The 20,437-nt window shown below is 36.4% G+C and overlaps 1 protein-coding gene across 1 annotated transcript in view; it reads right to left on the reverse strand.

Annotated features, from left to right (window-relative positions):
- The window catches only part of LOC123867369 (centaurin-gamma-1A), a 307,921-nt gene that overhangs the window by 27,249 nt on the left and 260,235 nt on the right, over window positions 1-20,437 (reverse strand). Inside the window, exons 4-11 of the mRNA XM_045909371.1 lie at window positions 10,224-10,365; window positions 9,664-9,798; window positions 8,280-8,407; window positions 4,370-4,897; window positions 3,012-3,177; window positions 1,961-2,164; window positions 1,504-1,667; window positions 621-732 (exon numbers count right to left, since the gene is read on the reverse strand). Coding sequence (XP_045765327.1) covers window positions 621-732; window positions 1,504-1,667; window positions 1,961-2,164; window positions 3,012-3,177; window positions 4,370-4,897; window positions 8,280-8,407; window positions 9,664-9,798; window positions 10,224-10,365 — 1,579 coding nt within the window. The remainder of the gene's footprint in view (window positions 1-620; window positions 733-1,503; window positions 1,668-1,960; window positions 2,165-3,011; window positions 3,178-4,369; window positions 4,898-8,279; window positions 8,408-9,663; window positions 9,799-10,223; window positions 10,366-20,437) is intronic.

The raw sequence follows: 20,437 nt of genomic DNA on the forward strand, positions 1-20,437 counted from the left end.
CCAGACAGTCCTTAGTCCTTAGTTAGACTGTCCTTAGACATTTGTCAGATTCTTTTATTTTTATAGCCAGGACATAAAAATATTACCAAACTATTGATTTTGTTATGAATTAAGATATTATGTAGATATTTGAATCATTTATTTTTAAGATACACATGCGCATGAAAGTGATGATACTTGGTGCTGGCTTGGTGGCTGGCTTTTCCTGCATGCTTAGCAGTGGGAGTGGACAGCATATACAGCATGTCGCATGCTGCATGTTGTACCATACAAATTTGCCTTTTCTAGCGAATTATAGCAAATTAAGCTTCTGATACTTAGTATTTGAAATTTAGAGTATCTGCATCTTATTTTTATATTGCTAAAAAAGTACAGATCATAAACTTTACATTTAAACACTCTAAATTTTAGTGCACGCTACAAATTTAAACAATAGGCTCGCGACTGGCAGATAAAGTCATGAGGTTTGGTAGCTCTAAATTAAATTTAAAACTGTCAAACTGTATCTGTCCTTTTCATATTACATTAGTAAGAAGAGGATGCGAATTGTACTCTAAAATTTATGTTTATGTTTCCATAGTTCTATTTCAGCGTATAATGTATATATATACTAGTTTCACCTTGCGCTCCGCAATCACAGCACTTGTCATTCCCTTTGACCCTGCGTATGTAATACGTGGCTCGCACGTCGCCCGTCGAGTTGGCGCCCGTCGGCGCGGGCTGCCGGGACGTCTGCGAACACAAAATTAAATTTATCATCATAATAATGAGATTACCAACCATACTAATATTATAAATGCGAAAGTGTGTCTGTCTGTCTGTCTGCTACCTTTTCACGGCCCAACAGTTTAACCGATTTTGACGAAATTTGGTACAGAGTTAGCTTATATCCCGGGGATGGATATAGGTTACTTTTTATCCTGGAAAATCAAATAGTTCCCATGGGATCTTTAAAAACCGAAATCCACGCGGACGAAGTCGCAGGCATCCTCTAGTAAATAATATATGAAGGCACCGAAACAAGTCAAGTAACCTAACCCTGTATCCCACAACATTGCATTATCTCCCCAAACTTCCCTGATTCCATACATTGCTCCACTGTCCCCCAACTCACCCTGCCCTGTAGTGAGGCCAGTATCTGCGCCTCCACAGCGGCGACCCAAGCGTCCCTCTCAGCGGCCGACGCGGCCGGCGTGCCTCCCGCACTCACCTCCCACCGCCATCTTTACCCAACCAGCCTGACTTGCACGACGTTACACTATCGCCCCAAACTCCCCTGACCCCATACATTGCTCCACTGTCCCCCAACTCACCCTGCCCTGTAGTGAGGCCAGTATCTGCGCCTCCACAGCGGCGACCCAAGCGTTCCTCTCAGCAGCCGACGTGCCTCCCGCATCCACCTCCCACCGCCATCTTTACCCAACCAGCCTGACTTGCACGATGTTACATTATCTCCCCAAACTCCCCTGACCCCATACATTGCTCCACTGTTCCCCAACTCACCCTGCCCTGTAGTGAGGCCAGTATCTGCGCCTCCACAGCGGCGACCCAAGCGTCCCTCTCAGCGGCCGACGCGGCCGGCGTGCCTCCCGCACCCACCTCCCACCGCCATCTTTTCCCGTCCAAACTGACTATCGTGAACTCGCACGACGTTGCACTTTCCGCATCTATAAACAAATTATAGTGTATTAATAAAAAACAAATCTGGCGTCGCACGTCGTAAAAATAATTTTGGCCGGACTGGACTGGATTGGACCGGATTGTACTGGACAAAACCAGTCTGATCCGGTGTGATTCGGCCCAGTTAAGTCAGTCAATCCAATACGAAAAGTTAAGTAGAATAAGTTGCTATTTCGTGTGTTCTGGGAAAGTTAACAATGTCTTTTCTCTTTTCAGATAGTACGTACTTATGCACCTTTCCTCACTATTCTTAAATAAAGTATAGGCATCAATATCTCACCCTCATCCCCATCCTTCTTCACCCCGCTGCTCTTCATCCTCCGATGGCGCTTTTTGACATGAGGCGTGTCCTTATCCGTGCCATTGCTGGCACAGATGTCCACCTCAGAGGCTAAGGACTGTCTACTTGATGCTGGTTCCTTCATTGTGTCAAATGCTGATAGCAGGGCTTTGTCCGTCGCTCGCGTTGGCTTGTCTTTGTAGCCTTAAGACAGAAGCAGAATAGTTATAGAAGGAAACAGATGTCTCAGTAGAATACAATGCCAGATCTGTATTAAAGAACTGATAACTAGGTACTGAGAGACTACTGAGAATAGCTGGGAACTACTCTCCTCATAGAATGAGAAGGGTTTGACAATAGACCAGCACCTTTCAGCACATTATGGAGAACTCTCAGACATGCAGGTTTATTCACGATGTTTTCCTACGTTGTTTTTTTTTCTCTCTCGTCTGGCTTTACAAAGATTAGCCAATGTCAAGTTTGTAGTTATTTGTAACAAGTTAGTTAAATTATACAAGTATGGACCCCGTCTGTGCCGGCGCTCGCCGACATACACACAGCACCCCCTTAGAGCGCTTTCCAGTCAGATTTAACAAAAAAAAAAACACTCCAAAAAGGCAGAACACGTCTGCCAGCTAACACCAACACAGATGAAGTCCATTTTTCTATGTTGTCAAAGCAAGTGACATTTAAAGGTGGTAGCCAACTTACACAACTCCGCTCCCACCCAACCAAAGTATGAGCATTCAAATATGGACATCGATGCTCGGAGATGCACTTTAGTGACAACACAAAATAGCAGACAGCGCGCGGTAAGTGAGCTTGCCGCTTCTTGCTACTCAATAGTTTACATCTCGCGTACTGTAACCGCACACTTCAAGAGAGCGGCCCGCGCGCTGTGAGCACAGCTTCTGCTCGCTTGAAGCCTGCTGCCTGTAGACGTAAGGCAGCGAGTACCCTGCTAGCTGTACAGGCGGTGTTGTGCAGGAACTGTGTCATCTAAGTGGGTTACAACCTTTGAAATGCCATTAACTCCGAAAAATATACTCACCTAGTGATAACCCTCCAATGCTATCATGTATATCCATACTAGTGTACCCATTGTACCCGGGAACCGTCGTGATGATGGACTTTGACCCTCGAGGCTTCTGTCCAGGCACCTTAACCGTTACATACTGTAGTGATATCTCTTTGCCGTTCACGTCCTCCATGTAATCCTGTAATTAAAAAAAAATGGTTTTTTTAAACTGGTTTTACGGCTCTGGTTTTTAGCCCTTTTGAGTCTAATCACACTTCACACTAATATTATAAAGGCGAAAGTTTGTGTGTATGTGTATGTGTGTGTGTGTATGTTTGTTACTCTTTCACGCAATAACTACTGAACGGATTTGGCTGAAATTTGGAATGGAGATAGATAATATCCTGGATTAACACATAGGCTACTTTTTATCTCGGAAAATCAAAAAGTTCCTTCGGGATTTCGAAAAACCTAAATCCACGCGGACGAAGTCGCGGGCGTCAGCTAGTGTTTTATAGTTCTGTCGTATTATGAAAATTGCCTATTCGTTTCCAGATTAAATAACTTAATCATTTGAACATTAATGCTTTGTTGTCATAAATTGTAGTCGGAACACAAGTGCAAATATAGGATTTAGCAAAGGGAGTATGGGTTTAATAAAAACTGCCATACCCCTTCCAGATCAGCCAGCTTTTATCTTAGACTGCATCACCACTTACTACCAGGTGAGATTGCAATCAAGGGCTAACATGTATCTGAATAAAAAAAAAAAGAAGTATATACAGTACTTATACAGAGGTTCCTCCCATAATAACAGATTTGAATTGATTTACAACCATCTTAATATGAGGATCATTCAAAATAGATCAAGCAAAGCCAAAAATGTATGACGAGTTTTCCAAGATGGCGCCTAATTTAATTTTGTCCTCTCCTTGACATAGTTATCAAACAAAAGTGTCTCTTTTTTTCATTAATTACTTTGTGTGCTGAAACCGTAAGTGATCAACAGAAATTTTTATACCATTCAAATGATAACAGGCGCTGTTTTGCATACTGCTTACGTCCTTATGTTACCAAGTATCACTTCACACTAATATTATAAAGGCGAAAGTTTGTGTGTACGTGTGTGTGTAAGTTTGTTACTCCTTCACGCAAAAACCACTAGACGGATTTGGCTGAAATTTGGAATGGAGATAGATAATATCCTGGGTTAGCATATAGGCTACTTTTTATCCCGGAAAATGAAAGAGTTCCCACGGGATTTCGAAAAACCTAAATCCACGCGGGCGAAGTCGCGGGCATCGGCTAGTAAAGTTAATAATTGGTGTCAAACTGTGCTTGTTGCCATTTGAAATAGCTAATTACATTAAAATAGGAAACAGTTAACTCACATGTAAACTAGGATGATAGGTCAACCGCCCATCATCGCACAGCGTCACATACTTCTTCTTCCACTCCTTATTCAGTGCTTTACTACTCTTCTTATACAAGTATCCCTGTTTCAGAGGAATTGCCCTTCCAGACCCCAGCTCCCCATTCTTCAGTCTGTCATCCCCTTTCTTTGACGGCGTGAACAAATTCGATCTTCTTCTTGATTTCCTTGACGTTGTTGGGGTAGATGATGGAGTTGGGAGGTCTTTTACGTCTTTGGAAGGTTGGAGGTTGTCCAAACAGTGTGGCGCGGTGAATTTGACGTTGTTGTTCTCCGTTGCTATGGAGACGAGGCCTGATGAGGAGCCGTGGCTGCCTAGGGAGTTCCCCCATCTTGAGGAGGTGTCTGAGCCGTTGGTGCTGTGTATTTCTACCACGTGAGTTGAGGATATTCCACTGCTGTTTGATGAAGCGTCGAAGGATGACGCGCCTCTGTGGAGGTGGTGGGATGAAGCGGATAGTGTGTGGTGACCGCGTGGAAGGGAGTCCTGGAATCAAAGTTTTTTTTTCAATTGTAGACTAGTGCTTGACTGTAATCAGACCTGCTGCAGCCTGCAAGTGATGGTGCAGCCTAAGATGGAGCATGCTTGCCTAAAAGATGCTCTCAATCAATCAATCATTTATTTGAAGACCCAATAAGACCCTGTTATCATTTTTTTGAGCAAATAAATACTTGAATACTTGACCTCCCTGGCGCAATGGTAAGCACTGTGGTCTTATTAGTGCAAGGTCCCGGGTTCGATTCCCGGCAGGGTTTTGGAAATTTGTAATTTCTATATTTCCGGTCTGGATCTGGTGGGAAGCTTCGGCCGTGGCTAATTACCACCCTACCGGCAAGGCCGTGTCGCCAAGCGATTTAGTGTTCTGTGTGCCTAGTGGGAGATTTTTAACCTATTCGATCGCGTAAAAGTTAACTGTGTTTTGTATGGAATTGAAACAGCGCCATCTAGTGACAAGAAGATGGCGCTGTTTCAATTCCATACAAAACGCAGTTAACTTTTACGCGATCGAATAGGTTAAAAATCTCCCACTAGGCACCCTGGTACAATGCCGAGTACAAACCAAAGGGGTATGGGTTTAATAAAGGTTCATTAAAGGTTTCAGGTTAGCCCACTTTCATCTTAGACTGCATCATTGCTTGCCACCAGATGAGATTGCAGTCAATGGATAACTTGTAACTGAATAAAAAAATTAAAAAAAAATTGCTGTAAATATACAGGTGAACAAAATGACGTAATTCACTCCTGACTTATTGTCGGCGGCGTTCCATATCCCAGCGATTCGAATTAGAAACGAGGAGGCAAACCGCTTCGTACGTGTCCGTGGAATTTCGATTATGTATGGCTGTAGACCTTGACTATGCCTTGCGTTACGATAGTAGAAAGGTGACGAAGTACCTAGTCTAAAGAGAAACTCTTTGATTTTTAACCCCCGACCCAAAAAGAGGGGTGTTATAAGTTTGACGTGTGTATCTTTGTATCTGTCTGCGGCATCGTCGCTCCTAAACAAATGCACCGATTTTAATTTAGTTTTTTTTGTTTGAAAGGTGACTTGATCGAGAGTTTTCTTAGCTATAATAATCGAAGAAAATGTTGAAATTTATCAGTTTGAAAGTTATCAACTCTTGTCGAGTTTTCTTATTATTTCTAGTTTTTGTGTCTGGGTTTTTTTTAATTTTAAACTATAAGTGACTAAACTTTTAGCTTAGCTTTAAGCTTGGGAAGATATTTCTGTATTTATCATCAAAATCAGTTAAATGGGCCGTGAAAAGCTAGAAGAAGACAGACAGATACACTTTTGCATTCATAATTTTATTTATTTATTTTTATTTTTCATGTACCAAAATTGTAGTTACAATGTAATAATAAATTAAGTTTCATTGGAAATGCTTATCTCTAAACAGAGATTTTTAGTATGGATTTTGATTGCCTTTATAATGAATTATAACTGAGATGTATAAATTAAGCCTCAATAGCTCAACAGTTTTAGTAGGGACTGAAATCCGAAAGGTCGGCGGCTCAAACCCCACCCATTGCACTATTGTCCTACCCACTCCTAGCACAAGCTTAGCACTTAGAAGTTAGTCATAATTAAAATAGCTAATATTCTTTAAAAAAAAATTAGATAAGTGGGTTTTTATTAATGTTTTGAAATAATTACTAGGTATAATAACAAGGTCATGTTTATGATAACTCATTTATGATATGATTTGATAACAGTGAAATAAGCAAATCCTTATCTTAATCTATCTGCCTGCTTGCATTCAGAGACAATTCATTTTTCGTTGATAATTTTGGATTTTTTATGAAACTTATTTTTAAACCAAGTGCAAAAATACAGCACAGTCTATGAAACTTACTTTTTTTTAGCTTTTGGAATTATTGCTTAGATTTTTTTTTCATAAAAAGTAATCTGGACAAAGGTATCTCTTTCCAACATTCATATTGTTATCTATAACGTTAAAATGACAGCTACAGTGTGATGGTCGAATCACCTCTGATTGGCCGACACTCACTCACTATTGGCTGCAATGCATTGTTGCAACAAGAATACTATAAATTCAGCCAATCACAACAATTGCAAGTGTGATAATGACTGATGCATATTTTCCTAATTGACCTATAGGCCATTCCTTTTGCAAGCATCAAGGCAAATAAATTAACCTAATCGGGAATAGAATCTGATACTTAAGCAATGCACTAATGTAATATAATTTAATCTCTAAATAGATTGTATTTTACAAAACCATCACTTTGACTTTACCCAACCAGTTGTCAAAACCAAGCCTTTATGTATAAGAAAATTAGTTATCATTCCAGAAATGTAGTATTTAGAAACATATTATCTGACCTAAACTGGGAATCAAAGTTTGAACTTATATGTACTAGAAATCAAAAGAGATAAGTAATCAAAATCAAATCATATACTAAGTTATTGAGTATTATTACTATAGTTTTATATAGGATATAAAAAGATTTAAGATGACAAAGCTTTTTATTTGAAATGACACAAAATTATCAGCTAATCAGATATGACTCAATTGATAGCTGGGTTTTGAATAATCTTTTATTGCCTAATTTGTAATCTTCATTTCTGTGAATTATTACTATGATTGAAGTATGTACTTAATATTAAGCATATTTTACAGTAGATACCCAATATGTAACGTGTAAGAACATGGCCATTTATGAAAAAGAGAAAATAATTATTTGCCCTTTGATTAAGTAAAATTAAAATTGTTTCACATTAGTTTAAAGTTCGAAAAGCTACATGAAACTTATTACTACCTACCTACTTTGAAGTTCTTAGTAAGATTTATGAAAGTGTAATCAATATTTTATAGGACAGTTAGAATCCTAATTAGCCAGTCAAGATGGGTCTATAACTCCATACCTTCCTGAGTCGCCTAGTTCAAAGTAACAAGTTTATTTTAACAGGATCATTGGTGAAAATTGAAAAAAAAACCATTATTCTGAGGTCTGCACAACTATTTAGATGAAGCAAGAATTAGGCTTAATATTAGACAGAAATAATGTGAAAATAATCAGGTAATTACTTAGAAATTATATTTTATTTATTTATTTGGCAAGTAAAATTAGCATGGGTTTTAATATTCTGAGTAGTTATAGGCAATAACCACTAGCCATTACAGTTTAGAAAGAGGCAGAAATGCAGCTTTCAAATTACATTTTAATTCAATTTGAACATTTGAATTATAGGACTCTACTAAAAACATCATTAACAGGCTATTAAAATCTGAAATAAGTACTTAATAGATTTCCGTACAACACAATTTAAAACCAAATTCAATAGTAAATTAAGCTTCACTGAAGCATTTAATGATGCATTACTTAAATTCAAATGTCTTACCTTATAAAGGAATGTGGAATGGTTGTGACTTGGTGAATTCGCTAAAGGCTGAGGAGTCACCGGCCTTGAACCTCCAGAGAGGCATTGGGATGATGCCGATAGTCTTGTACCAACGATCTTCTGGCACGCTGTAAAAAACACCATGCAAACTATAAAACACACAACTGTAAAATACTCGTAAGTTCGTAATTTCGATTCAAAACACAAAAACAACACAATCCCAAACGGTAAATAACGTTCGCGTTCGGTAAAGAATAATGATCAAATCAACACACATTCAAATTTAGCGGATTTTCGACGATCGCGTGCCTCAGCTCTTTGTATATTGTAACACGAACTTCGACGCCTCAAACTCGATATGGGCGACATGTTCGACTTGAATATGAGCGTTTTATCCATTTCGCCATTCAGAAACCCGTAATATTTGCGCGTGAAACTTTAAAAACTTGGGAAATTAACACAAACTGACACTTTTCTCTTCACCCGGCGTACGAAGAATGTCAAAAAATTGTAAACAATGCGGAACGAATGACCGAATGAAAGCCAAGCGCATGACAACGACCGCACGGCCAGGCGCCGGTGTTACCACTGCTCGAACGCCAGTCTCCCCACGCGGCGAACTAAATATCAAACAATCAACCACCAGCTATCCTATCCGATATCATCACGCAATGCAAGACGTATTCGGTGTAAAAACAATGTTATGTAACATGGAATGCGATGATAATCATAGAGTTGAATGAATCAATTGGGCGTAAATTGATTCGTTGGCAGATCTAAATTCCAAACTAACTATGTTATTTATTATATTCAGAACAACTTTCAAATTAAATTATAAATAATTAAAGCCTATTAATACTTACCTAATTTCAGAGTTTATGTTCTACCAGCCTATGCTCGCGATTTCGTCAACGGAGATTTAGGTATCGGAATTTTTGGAAATCCCGTGAAATTTTGGAAATTTTTGAAAATTTTATAGGATAAAAAATATCCTAAATATATAAATATTGACTGCCGAGATGTAAGCTATTCCTATACTCATCAAAATCTGTTTAACGGATGAGCCGTGAAAAGCTAGTGGCATTCAGAGAACAGACGCACTTTCGCATTTATAATATTAAGGCAGTAATGATATTACATAGGTACGTATTTAGTAACTACTGAAAAACAAAACAATTCAGTGCGATATAAATAAGCATAGAAAAGTGTCCGTGCACGTAGATATTTGTTAATTTTATGTATTTAGGTAGCTCAGTTATTAGGAACAAATAATCGGTACCAGTTATTGTTAATTATTCCGTACCAATTGTACAAATAACTACCAATAAGAGTTATGATATAGATAGGTAGGTAGTCTAGGTATAATTTTCATCAGATCACATACCATCTTGAAATACCCGTTCAACATTTAAACCATACGTCGCACACGTCTCGTAGTAAGAACACCTTCGTAGTTCATTCGACAGTTTACGAGCTCGGTTGTCGTCCACCACGCGCGGACTGCTTTCACTTATGGCATCTGGAAGAGTAACCAATCATTAAATAGGAAACACTCTATTAGAAACATCGAGCGGAATTAAATTATGAAAATTGATCGCCACATAATTTTCTAATATTAATAACGTACCTAATGTGCTTAATTTATAAAATGATAGAGGACAGGTGTTAAAAATCAATAATAACTTTCACTTTTAGGTCAAAGTCATTTGAAATTGAAACAATATATTATGATCAGCATAAATAAAACAGAAATATAAAACTCAATATTGTAATGAATGTAAATTGAAATCTTAAACTCATTTCTTTTAATCTTTAAATCCAATTTTACTACCTATCAACGATAAATAACCGTCGCTCAAACAAAGAGAATGTTCTAGAAATACTTTTAGTGATAGTTTAAAGTCTATTAAAAGTCTAGTCTATTATCTTGTGCAATATAGTCACCTTGAGTCCCAACTAATATGATCGGAATTTCAGCTGAATTCCGATAGTGAGACATCTTATTGAAGTAATTTGAAACGGTGTTGTAGCTGGCGTCGTTTTCGAGGCTAAAAACGAAGATTACGGCATCCACCCACGCAGTAAACTGAAACAATGAAAAAGAACCTAATTATTATAACTCACACTAATACTAATTAACGGTGACACTAATTTGTCGCTACTTAAAACTTTTACGCAAAAAATGCGAAAATGCGTCTGTATGTCTGTTACTTTTTCACGATCAAAATATACCTTCCTATAGCTTAACATCTTTGACATCATTGAGACGTCTCCGAAAACTTTTAATTAATAAAGTTAACAAGAAAACGATACAACTGAACAAATTAAAGGGACAAAGACTGAAATCGACATCAAAAGCATTTTCAATGAAAGAACTCAAATTACAAAAAAAAAATACTTTGCAAAATTGTACCTAGAGGAAACCGCACCCTACGTAAAAACCCATGATAATTACGAGGGGTAATATCGTGTCGCGTTGAGGGTTATGGAATGAAAGGGGTTTATGACACAACTATTCCGGCACACATTGTGGATTGCGAAATATAACGTAACGGTTGTAATCAAAGGTAGGTATGTGATGTGGTCAAAATTTAAATAAAATGATATAAGATTTGCTAAATATTGCTAATAAAATACATTAAATAAAACTATCCAGCATAAGTGGACACTCTTATAGCACTATTCAGCATTAGACTGTTTTAGTGTGGTTTATAATAAGGAGTTCTGTACTTCAGATCGTACCTTCATCTGAGTCCACCAAAGTTTTATAAAAGCAACTTGAACACAATTTCGAATAAAAAATGATTTTTAAAAATTATTTCAAATCTAATGAAAATATTAAGTTACATCCATCCAAAAAAAATGCAAAAAAAAATACAGATCTAATTATAATGAATCCGCTCTTTTTATGAAGTAGGCTGACTGAAGGAAGTGAAGTGTATAGCTTTGATGAACTAATAAAAGAACGGAAAAACTGTCGTGCGTAAGCAAAAGCTAACACAAAGTGCATGAATAACTCAGCTTCCACTTCAATGAAGATATGTGCGTGGGAGGGTGTCACCCCTTTCCTCTTGAATAGCATTTGATGGTACATGTCGGATCCAGATTGCGTGATGCTGACACGGCAGACCATAAAAAAAATCTTTTTCTGAGCCCCTTTCTAAACGAGTTAGGTCCAACGCATACCTACGCAGTAGACTGAAGCCAAGGCACAGCGTTTTTTAATAACAACTTAAACTCAACCTTATTCAATCAAATATACAGTTGAAATTGGTGTAATGAAAACAAAAGATAATAAAAGAAACTTAAAAAGTACGTGGCACGTCGGTCGCGGCCAATGCGCGTCGCACATTGTCACCGCTTTGTCAAAGAAAATAAATAAAGTTTATTTTGAGTTTTTATCAAAAAATGCTGGGCCTCATTTTCAATCCAGTCTGCAGGTGTGTGTTACACCTTAGAGACGAGCAAATATTCCATTAATATTCATAAGTATACTATTCTCAAAGGGAACGTAAATTACAAAAACGAATACTGAAATTAGAGTCAGCTCTTTAGCTGCAGTCACAAATATCACTCAAATTACAAAATGCTGTATATTTTTACAAATTGCACTATTTATTTTGTCACCTATATTTTGTTGTTGTTCGACATCAAATATATTATTTATCATTTTTGAATACGTTATCTTATCATTTCCTATAATTTGCATAGTATCCTGCACAGAAAGATGACAAAAGCTTTTATTCCTAGTCCATTAGTGACAACTGATAAGTAAAAAACGATTGCACTATTCTAGTCTTAAATACCGAACACAGCCAAAGTAATTATAATATTCAATACAAATACGTATTTTAATGATCTCACCAATCCATAATTGCGTTATATTTTGCACTAATCACACTGTTATATAATTTGAATTTTACACGTTATTTACAAAAAATTGTTGAACCTTGTATAATTTAAAAAAATCCAAAAACAATAGTGTTGTGAACAGGCCAGACCACTGAAGTCGACTGGGCGGGCGGGCGGATCGGAGCCTTGTTGCGAAGCCTTTACATATTCCCATCTCTCTTTAACGCACTGAAAGCCCTTTGCAGAGAGAAATGCCACATAAATGCATCGCTCCTGAGCCTTGCAATATTCGTATACCTAACGTAAACGTACTTGTTCCTCTATATTATATGTTAGAGGATAGCTAATGGGTTGAGAATTCAATTTGATATTAGAGAAAACTAATTCCAACGACGGCAACGTTGATCTATAATATTAAATATTTAGGTTGTTACATTTCACTATCTCATCGAAATATTCTCATGCTCCTCCTGATAATAAACTGCTAATCTCTGATCAGATAAATATTATGGATGGCGATGATAAAGTTAACCTGAGAAGATAAAAATGTTTTTTTTTATCACTTGAACTGCGTAGAAATAATAAATTCCAAATTGTTTAGAAAAAGTAACGAAAACAACAGAGAGTAAAATTTAAATCAGACAAATAAAGATCAAAAAATTCAAGAAACCATGCAATCCACGAGATAGGAAGCGAAACGTTCGGAAACTGGAAAGTAATTGAATGACGCTGTGACGTACCTACCTGTCAAGCGTGCGTGCACTTTATCGGTAAAACGGAAGAATAATTCAATATTTTCCCCTAAGCATGGGAGATAAATATTGAAAAAATAATAAAATTGAAACACGTAAAATTTTATAGCTAAACTAAGACGATGTACCTACTTGTTAGTGACAAAAAAAAATGTCTTTAATATTCCAATCATATTTGCAAGGCGAATCCAGGATACTGATCAAACTATAGGTATATTTCGCCTTGCAGTGCGGAAAAGGATGTTGGTTTTTAGAACGAATTTCATTCATTCGCACTACTTCCGCTGATAGTGTATTTACGAATACATTATCATTTTAGGGCAACGTACTTGTTATAGAGAATAGAAATAGTTATTTGCTGTAGGGCACGATGAAAATTGTTCCATAGTCCACGACCATTTAATGATTTGAACAATCGAAAGGATATTTACGAACAATGCGAAACTCAGAACGAATAAACGATAAAATAAAGGCAATTTTCATTTTCTTGTCAACCGCATTTAAAATCATTTAAAAATGAGTAGATGGGATCAGGCATATCAGGCTGGCTTTGTATTGTAGGTACTGATACAATACACTACATATTATGTTATATCCTAGCGAAGATAGATACATGCATACGTACCTCTTATCGCATTATCAGGGGTTGCTGACCTAAAATTGAGTTACAGTGATTTAACTGCATGAAATGAAGCTTTTAATTCAAAACTAGCACTTAGAAGACAATTTTTATGCTTTACAAATATATTTACAATAATAGACGCTATTTCTGTTAGAGACTTGAACCTTGAAGTCTTGAAGATCTAAGCAAAATTGAAATGAAATTTTCGCTCATGAATTATTCAAGCCTAACATCAACATCTTGACTGAAATGAAAACTAATCTAAGTACAATATTATTCCAGTAACATTTCCATAGCCTAGAAAAGCCTACATGTTTAAAAAGGAAAGTATAAAACAATATGGGGTCATGCATGTCGTAAGAGTAAAGACCTTTTGTTATCTTGTTACAAGTAATCGGGAACAGGTTTTCAAGCCCCCGTAAAACCGGGGTGAGATGTTAACAAAAGGTCTATACAATACAGTATGCAGACGCGTTGACTTTGTTTTTTTAAGAGCATGAATAGAGGCAAGCATAATGCGGGCTGGTAACTCGATACAGGGGGTACTCGTGTGGCTCTCAGTCCCACCTACAATGACGTTTACAGAACGTGATACTTTAGCTAGGTATTACTTTGTGGTTTGGCTGCTTCCTTAACCGCATTAAGTATTACAGTTTGCATAAAACAAATGAAATTGGTTACCTTTTTAATTTATCACTATTTTCAATGAGTGACTATGTTTTTAATTTTCTTTCAATGTTCTTCGCTGATGCAGTCAGAAATGTCAATAAGGAAAGAATTTGCGTCTTTTAATTGCAAATACCAAGGTCTACTTTCTGTGTTCTGAGGTTCTACTACATATCGATGATCTAAGAGCTGTAAAAGCTGTGTATTGTACGCAAAAGATAATACGCACAAAAAATAACTTTGCATTCTGTTGTAATTTGTATTTGTTCTGTTAAATTTTGCGATTATAAAGCTTAAGATAGATAGATTAGATTTCTGACAGGTTATTTCACAAAAGTAAGTATACCTAAAGGATAAATGGCTTCTCTTGTATTCAAGAATTTCATTTTAGTAACATCTATCGTTTTAAATTTTAATAAAGCTTTAGAAATTGAAATGGTAAAGGTCGTCTGCAGTATAAATAAGGTGAGTGACATTATCGCTCCATCTTTGTGCAACTTTAAAGAGATTTATCTTTCATGAAAATAGTGATAACTAAAGTTGAGCTCATGAAGCGTATATGAAATCTTTAAATTAGGGTGAACGACATTGAGTCCTTAACTCCTAAGTTAGGTATTTATTACTATAGATCTATTTTCGAAGCTCAAACTTAATAGTTTGAATATTAGGAGCGAAAGATTTAGCTACTTCTATGGTTCTTCTACGACTTAGACGAAAGATTTATAGAAAGAAAAGATACCAAAAGGAAAAGTCATGTTACAGCCATGTTGCACGAATATTTTTGTAAAGAACATGACTGAGAGATGAGGGATAGAAACATCAAACCCAATTGATTCAGGCTCATTAACCTTATGGGAATAAAAAGAAACGTGACACAGAATGGACAGTGATGTATTATGGTGATTTGAAAACAGAGACAAGACATACAAATATAATTTGAATAAATGAATAGTGCTATTCAATATTCATAGGAGCAAGGTACATTATGTTTGTTGAAAACAGATTATCTACGGTATCTATTTAGCTGGTTGTTTTTCCATTTGTAACTAGCTAGCATATTTCAAACTAACAAACCTCGAATTACGATAAAATTAGTGATAAAGTAACACTAAACTCGTGTCGGATTTCCTTTTTGAAAATGCAAAATAAAAATTATCGTATCATGTAGTACCTAGCTACCTAATAAGTAAAAGGAAGAGCTTTTAATATATGAAATTGTTTGATAAAACACATAATATTCTCTTGGATAAAACAGATGTTCTGTTTGGTGGCCGGCCATTCGGAAGTAACAAGAACATTACTTTCGTTCGAAAAGGGTCTGTTTTGTTTCCAAAATGTATGAACACAACAATCAACCTCAAAACAACATTCTTCTATGCATTCTTCACTCTACGGTGGCCAAGCACGTGTCAAAAATTACACTCAATTAGGGATTTAACGGCGGAATGAGTGAATAAATTTCAAGTGTAAAATTACATCCTGTAATAAACACCACGGGGGACAGTGGGAAACAAAACGAAGCACAAATTACTACCTAATTAAAAGGCCCTATTGTAATTTAATTGTCTCAAGTCGACTGTTTTCCTACAAATGGCTTTGCGTCGAAATTTAAGCGCGTTGTTTATCTCTTCGTGAAATGTTTTGTAGAAAAGGTCTTTTACAACGAAACAGACACTATATAATAATATGTAATAGATAATAAGTACAATATTATGATAAATAAATTGGTATTACAGTAGGTTATTTAGGAACTGTACCTAGGCGTCGAGGCTGAAATCATAATCAACAATGCTTTCATAAAAAAGGAAATACACTGGAAATGTAAAATATAATAGTTCTAAATCATTGGCTCTATTTTTTCCATACTTAATGAAGTAGCTAAGTAAACTAGTTAGATTCAATAAACGTAACGTTTTTCTTTTTTTCATAGAATAAATAGATCACAAAATTATCTTAAAACCCTTAAAATTTATTGTTTACATTGTCTGCAGTCTGGACAAAACTAACAAAGTGTTACTGATAATTTATTATTTTTAGGAGGGGTTCAACTTTAGAAGTTAAAGCCAGAAGTTACATAGTTAGCAAGAAACAGTTAAAAATTATTTTGCTATAATCCGCCAACAGAAAAAATCTGTATGGTCAAACATGCAGTTACATAGTTGTTAACTGGACCAATTTATAAAATTACTAGATGATGCCCGCGACTTCATCCACTTGCATTCAGATTTTTTTAATGCCATGGGAACTCTTTAATTTTCTGGGACAAAAGACGTAACCTACGTCTGTCTCCAATATGCAAGCTATCCAGTGTACCTACCAAATTTCGTACGGGTTCGCTCGTGAGCAGGTAAATGCAGAAATCTGTCTGTTTTACTGAAATTTACTTTCTGCTGAATTATACTTTTATACCTATTCAATAAAAACAGTGTGCTCTTGATCTATATTCTTTAAACCGACTACTTAGACTCATAAATAAATCATGACGTTATGCTGCTTTGTTACGACCGTTTACATGTAAAATCGCTGTAAACAGTTTGTACGCCAGGTGAATCGATTTGACATTATTGTTGTACGATCGAAAATAGGCCATGAAATGCAATGATTTGAAGTTTGACTCTCAGCTGGACCAATTTTTCTTTATTGTCTTATTCCTCATTGCGGAGGGTCGTGCTCTATTTCTATTAAAATGAAATGATAGGAGTTCTCTTGGGACAATAATACATGACTTGAGTACCCAGCTCCTTCCGCATTTATATTTAAACTCTAGGTTTTGTAGTTATTATGTATCTTGCACATACCACCAGTTGAGAATTGAGATAGCAATTGAAAGCTAACTTATGGGATTAAAAAATATCATTTCGGTATGCTTGAATCTTGCACAGCTCAGGTCCAAGGTTCATGGAAACTCACCTATCTTCTTTGTACTCATCCATTACACTTTCTATACCTATTTACGTAATGTTGTTACGTTGCTTCAGTGCCAATATGGGAAGATTTTTTTTTTAAAAGGGGCGCTCATAAAATTCCAAACAGCCTCTTGTCCCCAAAGCAAATAAGGCTTTTCGGGAAACACAGAACGGAAAAGCCCATTTTATCGAGTTACAACTTTATAACCTTGCGCCCTAACAACGAGGGTGGGTAGTGAATTTGATAAACAAATATATCGCTAACTTACTCGTATATTTAGTATTACAATGTTAACTTTGGAAACGATCAATACGATGATTTTCTAGCTTTGTAAATGTACAAAAAAAAATGCGAGTTTAGAAAAATAACTTTTCCTACAAAGGATAAGTTTATTTCAGTATTCCTATTTGATTAGTAGCGTAAAGTCAATATCTAACTGTCTTCTTTCACTTATTTATAAAAAAAGGAACACTATTTTTGTTACTGAATCAGGCACAATGAAAATTAAAAATCTGTTTAACTAAATTGCAATTATATAAAGCATATGGGTTAGGTACATAATAATCAATTAGATATAAACATTGCTCTAACTCTGATCAAAATCGGTTCACTAAAACCCGAGATACAACATGACCAGAATTACCCTCAAGCAATTGAGGCGAAATTTAGATTGAAATAAAATGGGGAAAATTATTTTTGCAGGCAACACCAAATTTTGGAATACCCAAATCTTATTCATTCGGTGCTTACGTCACTCAGCAGTCATTGGCTCAGCGTTTTCAAATTTAAAATTCAAACCACGAATGCGACGCCAAAAACAAACTGTAGCGTTCCATTGCTTATTTACATGATATTATTCGAAATTCAAATATTAGACCTTCGCTCTACAAGTCCCACAAGTTGTAATTACGCCGAACTTTTGAACTTCAGCAGGCTGTTGATTTAGAGCTCGTTCACACAGGCTGCGTAAGCGTAGACGTAACGCGTACCATTGCGTTGTAATGTATGGAACTGTATGAAACATGGCATACCGCTTGCGTGGCGTGAACGTTCGCGTAGACGTAATGCGTGCAGTTACGTATAAGTTATGGGTTTACGCGTGTCACTACGCACGTGTCACGTGTACGTGCTGCATACGCAATTAGTGTGAATCGGCCATTAAACAAAATTGAAAATGGACAGGTCATAGCACCTACCTAGTAAGTACTTTGAGGAATCATTTTTACATTTACTAGTACATAAGATAGTAGGTCTACATCTAGATAGTAATTCAGTACGTAGGTATTTACTCGTTAATTTTTGGGGGAGATGTAAGCTGCCTCTAGAATGCAAGCAATCTCTACTGTACCTACTCAATTTACCCAAACGGATGAGCCGTGGAAAGGTAATAAGTTATAATAACAGACAAACAAACACACATATTATTAGTATGGAATGGAATGTATTAGATTGAGCTACCTGTATTTCAATTGTCAACCGGTTTTAGAAGGAATCTACCACCTACTAGCAAACTTATTATTTTATTCCATGCAAATTAAATACGTAATAATATTATACTTTAATGAAACAGCTATTGAATAATTACTTATTTAAATCTACTAATAAATAATAAAATGTCAGAAGCAAGTGTGTCCTTACGTATAGCACACGTGACTTGGGCGGGTGCCTCAACTACTAAAAAACCGGCCAAGTGCGAGTCAGACTCGCGCACTGAGGGTTCCGTACTCGAGTAATTTTTCCGACATTTTGCACGATAAATCAAAAACTATTACGCATAAAAATAAATAAAAATCTGTTTTAGAATACACAGGTAAAGCCCTTTCATATGATACCCCACTTGATATAGTTATCTTACTTTGAAAATTGAAACATATCATGTGTGTGTTATGTTTGTTACTTTTTCACGCAAAAATTACTGGACAGATTTGGCTGAAATTTGTAATGGAGATAGATAATATCCTGGATTAGCACATAGGCTACTTTTTACCCCGGAAAATCAAAGAATTCCCACGGGATTTTTAGAAACATAAATCCATGCGGACGAAGCTGCGTGCGTCAGCTAGTAAACTACACATGCACACCGCGCGATGCTGCTCGCTGCAGTTTTCTGTAATATTAAAATTTGCTCAAGCACGGCTGGACGTCTGGAATCAAAACCAAATGGCAGATCGCGGGGAGTTGCTACGTCTGCCAAAACACCGGCCCACATGGTCTGAATTAATAACGACCGAATCTATCTAATATCAAAGTATGCGATAACTTACAGCTTCCTTTTGGATAAATAGATATGAGGATGTATACCTGTTCCGTTTGACCTGTCTATGGAGGCTTGACGCAACGCTGTTAAGTAGTGCAATATAGTCGTATGCTGAGATTTATAAAGTGTCCTTAGACTTTGCTCAAACTTAAAGTTTAAACGAGATAGATTTATGTGAGAGACTTAAATCTGTCTCATTATAACTATTTATGTCTGAGTGAAGTCAAAATACGCTGTAAAGATTTCTTGAGGTGACGTCCGCACAAGCTGTCTTTAGTAGTACGAGCTTTGAGGGCAATTTCTTCTTCTAGTTGTGGAGCTCAAAGTCTGGAGCGAGTTGAAAATTAGCTTTTTTATTCTTGTTTGTGCAAAATTTTTAAACCATTTCGTTTTATGTTTCCACGGAGGACCAGAATGGAGCATTGTTCTCTACACCTATGTGTGTAATTTTGCTTTTAAACGTAAAAATCGCTGAGGCAGACAGAATAAGTGCTTTAGTCGAAAATGGATCGTTTAAAGTAGGTAAAAACTTTTAAATGAATAGATATACTCGTAGCACGCCGCATACAAACGTACTTTTGATCTTATCCAATTCAATGTTTTGTAGCCACGTTTTATGTACTTATCTGTATGTGTGTCGGTGGTTGTCCAGATTTCTGTGAAAATATTTCTTATTTTCCAAAGTTATACGGGCTCATACAGAGTTTAATTGGGTAATATTCAAATGAGAACCAAACTACGTTTGTATGGATAGAGCTAGTGCTTGAGAACACACTAACAAAACTTCTCTTAAAACTTCAACACTTTTCTTGGTTATTTTTTTTATTCCAATGAAGCATGAAAAGCCAGATTTTTTTTTGTTAGTTTTTTTTAACCCCTGACCCAAAACGAGGGGTGTTATAAGTTTGACGTGTGTATCTGTGTATCTGTTTGTGGCACCGTAGTTCCTAAACTAATGAACCAATTTTAATTTACTTAGTTTTTTTTTGTTTGAAAGGTGGCTTGATCGAGAGAGAGTTCTTAGCTATAATCCAAGAAAATCGGTTCAGCCGTTTGAAAGTTATCAGCTATTTTCTAGTTACTGTAAATTTCACTTGTCGGT

The sequence above is a fragment of the Maniola jurtina genome, chromosome 8, assembly GCF_905333055.1.
Source record: "Maniola jurtina chromosome 8, ilManJurt1.1, whole genome shotgun sequence".
NCBI lineage: Eukaryota > Metazoa > Arthropoda > Insecta > Lepidoptera > Nymphalidae > Maniola > Maniola jurtina.